Source organism: Lathyrus oleraceus, chromosome 7, assembly GCF_024323335.1.
Source record: "Lathyrus oleraceus cultivar Zhongwan6 chromosome 7, CAAS_Psat_ZW6_1.0, whole genome shotgun sequence".
Classification (NCBI taxonomy): domain Eukaryota; kingdom Viridiplantae; phylum Streptophyta; class Magnoliopsida; order Fabales; family Fabaceae; genus Lathyrus; species Lathyrus oleraceus.
The window spans coordinates 282,572,429-282,576,461 of NC_066585.1; the positions used below are offsets into that span (position 1 = coordinate 282,572,429).

General features: G+C 41.5%; 1 protein-coding gene across 1 annotated transcript; it reads right to left on the reverse strand.

Moving 5' to 3' along the window:
* Positions 1-445: 445 nt before the first annotated feature.
* On the reverse strand, positions 446-1,602 carry LOC127103452 (uncharacterized). Its single transcript, XM_051040707.1, has 2 exons — positions 1,500-1,602; positions 446-1,035 (listed from the first exon to the last, which is right to left on the reverse strand). Exons 1-2 carry the CDS (start codon positions 1,600-1,602, stop codon positions 446-448), a joined length of 693 nt encoding a protein of 230 aa, XP_050896664.1.
* Positions 1,603-4,033: the final 2,431 nt, after the last annotated feature.

The following is a 4,033-nucleotide window of genomic DNA, read 5'->3' on the forward strand; positions in this document are numbered from 1 at the left end:
TGATGACTCCCCCTGAGTTAGATCATAATAACTTTTAGATGTTCTTACCAGATCTCCTTGCGTAGCAGCCAGTTTTTTACCTTAGATACTTCCTGCATAGCTTAGAATTTCATAATAGTTTTAAATGTGCGCATTGCAGCAAGAGGCTTAGATATTATTTCATCATAACTGTTTTTATTCTCCCCCTTTTTGTCAGACTAAAAAAGACTTAGCAAAAGAAAATTTAGAGTAGGCAAAATATGATTCATATATGGGAAAAAGAATTACAGATAAGATGATTAGTTGTTAGGAACAGAGAGAAAAACACTTAAAGAATACATATCAGATAGGCAAGTAGAAAAAATACAACAAAACAAATCCTAAGTGCCCAAGGGTTCGGAGGTGGTGGCATCCTCTGAAGCAACTGAGTCAACATGTTCTGAATGTTTGAGTTGATAAAGTCTTGTTAATCCAGTCTGGCTCTTACAATTTGTTGCTCCTTCTGTAGCTCTTCCAGAGTCTTTAACACTAGATGAGCAAAGTCAGAGTGAGATTGCTCCCCCTGAGTCAGAGCGTCATTCCTTGCCTTGGCAGCTTCTTCTGCAGCTATGTGTGTTGCTTCTTCAACATCAGCCTTTGCTTTGGCTTCAGCTTCAGCATCAGCAGCAGCCTCAGCAGCGGCCTTCTCTGCAGCTTCTCTTTCTCTTTGTTCTTCCTCTAGACGAGTCTTCTCTTCAGCTTCTCTTCTAGTCTTCTCTTCTGTCTCTCTGGCTAGACGTGCCTGCAACCTCTCTCCAGCTTCTCTGATGAAGTCGTTACGAACTTGTTTAGATAGGCCTTTCAGCTTGAAAGCCTCATAAGTCATCCATCTAATCACTCGGTTCCAGTGAATCCTCACTGCAGAGGGATCATCACTGATACCAGAGTTTTCAGATAATGATCTGATCTTTTCCACTGAAGACTCAGCAAATAAGGATACTGCTTCTTCCAGGGTGGGAGAGGTGGGTTTTAGTTCAGAGGTTGGGGATGTAGGTTCTGGTGGTGTGGGAATGGTTTCTGTGGAAGGTTCAGAATGATGGGATATGGGGTTTTCAGTGGGAGTTTCGATGTGAGGTTCAGATGGAGGTGTTGGTGGTTGTTCCTATGGTGATGGAATATTTGTTTCTGGTTCAGGTTGGTTGTGGATGGATAGGGCACGAGCCTGAAGTTGAGCTAGAGTGGGGGATTGGGGGCCAGATGGCTCAGAGTTAGAGGAGATGGTATAGTAAGGTGGGGATGAAGGTGTTAAGTAAGGTGGTGAATGGGTTCATTGAACATCTGAGCTTCAGATATGGGTAGAGTTGGGGTGGTGAGGTTAAATTTTTGAAGGGGAGGCGATGGTGGGTTAGAAGTAGCTGTTTCATAGGGCTTAGTGGTGGAGGGTGTAGGTTCAGAGGGTGTGTAGATGGGAGAGGGCAAAGGTAGGGAAGAAGATAGTTGCCTTAATTGAATATAGGGAGAGTCAGAAGGCAAAGACTTACCTGGAGAGGAGGAGGAGACTAGAGGCACAGGAGGTCTAGAGACAGAAGTTTCTCCCAGCTTCTGAGATTTATTCTTCGTCTTCCTTTTAGATGGTTCTCGCATTCTTTTCATGAAATTCGGTGGATGTTCTGGTAGCCAGTCCACAGAGAAGTCTGAGATATCGACCCTTTGGTTTTTCAGATCCTGCAGATAGTGTGTAACCACATCTAGGGGATCTATCTTGGAGAAAAGGTAGAGGCCATTGGGTATCTTCATATGATCTTTCCTGGCTTCCCATGAGGTGTTTAAGGAGGGCCTTACCAGAACCTTCTCTATTATTCCCATGCTCTTGAGGTTTCTGGAGTTCAGAGGTCTTCCGATGTCGACTATCACTTCTTCCATCAGATTGTGATGAATCAGATGATCCACCAAGTCGCTCTCTATCAGAACATCAGAGATCAGCCTTCCTAGAGGTATATAAGTTTTTGGCTTCATGTTGTTTCTGGTGTCTCTGACAGAGTCCCTCAGGTATTTGAATAGCAAAGTTGGCAGATTCAGCTTGAGCCTTTTGTGGAGGCAGTAGAGGATACACTTCTGGTCAGTGTTGATATAATCTGACGAGTTGGATGTTGAGCAGTGATGAATAGTCCCCAAAATGATCTTCATCTAGACTCTTAGGTTCTGGTGAAGCTCCTTGTTCTTGGACGAATTTCCCTCATTATTCTGTTTGAAGATGGTTGGGATAATCTCCTGGGACATGTATCTTGCCCTAGGGTTAATGTTGTAGATTCTTCTTCCCCCTGCCTTCTCCATGTTCAGAAGGGTGGAGATGGATTTCTCTGTGAGGACGATCTTCACCCCCAGAACATAAGACACAATGTAATGGTCGTCTGAATCTGCAAATCTCCAGAATTCCTTGACCAAATAGGTGTAGATAGGACCATAGAGCCTTTGAAAGTAGTTTTCCCATGCTTGCTTTCTAAGTTCTTCAGTGAGGTCGATCCCATTCCTCTTCATGTTCTCAAAATCAACCAACGATTCACAAAGAACTTCTAGCTTGTCAAACGGAGTGGAAAGATTGATGTGGGGTTCACGATCCAAAATATGGGGTTCCTTGTAGATGGGAGTGGAAATAGCAGCAGTTGTTGTACTAGTTTGCTGGGAAGAGTTTGGAGGTTGTTTCGTTGATTCCATTTGTTGGGAATAGTTGTAAACTAATTGTTACTGGGAATCCATGAAGAAGATGAAGTTTGCTGAAGAACGCTTGAAGATGCTGAGAGTGCTTGAAAGAGAGAGAACAAGGGTTTGTGTAGGATGTGAGTGAAAAGTGTGAAAGTGTGAAGTGTGGTAATTATAAATACATAAGTTTAGGCATGCAAAACGACATCGTTAGATGGGAATAAGAAACAGTAAATGAAAGATGACATAAAAAAAGAGTTGACACGATAGGGAAGAAATTAATTACAGTGAATGATGGATGTCTAATCCACAAATCAGCACACTGCTCGAGGAAATCTCAAAGGTATGTCTCTTGAGTTCTATGTTAGACAGTTGTCTAGAAGATCCAAAGTCAGACACAAGAGAGACCATGCTTTGATCTATCTGATCTTCAGGAATACCAAGGCACTGGATCCTGAGGATTTCTGATTCAGATAACTTCTAACTGGTAGAAATATCAGAGTTAGATTCAGACACCGAATGTTAAGTTTAGAGCCTATTTTGCCATTTCAGAGAAGCACAAGTTTGATTCATTTTGGGTAAATTTTAATTTTAAATGTTTCAGAATGAATGGGTATCTATCTTCAGCAAGGGGTTTTGTGAAGATATCATCCCATTGGTGCTCTGTATCTATGAATTTTAAAGAATTACCCCTTTCTGAGCATAGTCTCTGATAAAATGATGTTTTATTTCTATGTGTTTTTCTCTGGAATGTAGAATAGGGTTTTTACTTAAACATATGGCAGCAGTATTATCACAGAAGATAAGAATGTTACTCACATATATCTGAAGATCTTCTAGTTGGTTTTTCATCCAGAGCATCCGAGTAGTGCATAATGAAGCTGAGATATATTTTGCTTCTGCAGTAGAGAGTGTAATGGTTGATTGTCTTTTGTTGGCCCAAGATATAAGGTTGTTTCCTAGAAACTGACAGTTTCCAGATGTGCTTTTCCGTTCCACTCTGCCTCCGGCATAATTTGCATCATAATATCCAGAGAGCCTATACTCTAACGTTTTCTCATACATCAGGCCAAGGTTAGATGTTCCTTTCAGATACCTTAGGATTCTCTTAACAACTGTTAAATGAGATTCCCTTGGATCCGATGGGAATCTGGCACAGAGACATACACTAAAAAGAATATATGGTCGTGTAGCCGTCAGATAGAGAAGAGAGCCTATCATACCACGATAGAGCTTCTGACAAACCTTTTGACTTACTTCTTCTTTCTCTAGAATGCGGGTTGGATGCACGGGTGTCTTTGCTGGTTTACATTCTAACATTTCAAATATCTTCAAAATGTCTTTTATGTATTTACTTTGGTGTACGTATGTGGAT

Excerpts from the sequence above, each read along its gene's own strand:
- LOC127103452 (XM_051040707.1), bottom strand. The coding sequence starts at position 1,602 with ATGCGAGAACCATCTAAAAGGAAGACGAAGAATAAATCTCAGAAGCTG. Across the intron at positions 1,036-1,499 it reads AGTCTCCTCCTCCTCTCCAG|AAACCATTCCCACACCACCA; the intron begins GTAAGTCTTTGC and ends AACCTTCCACAG.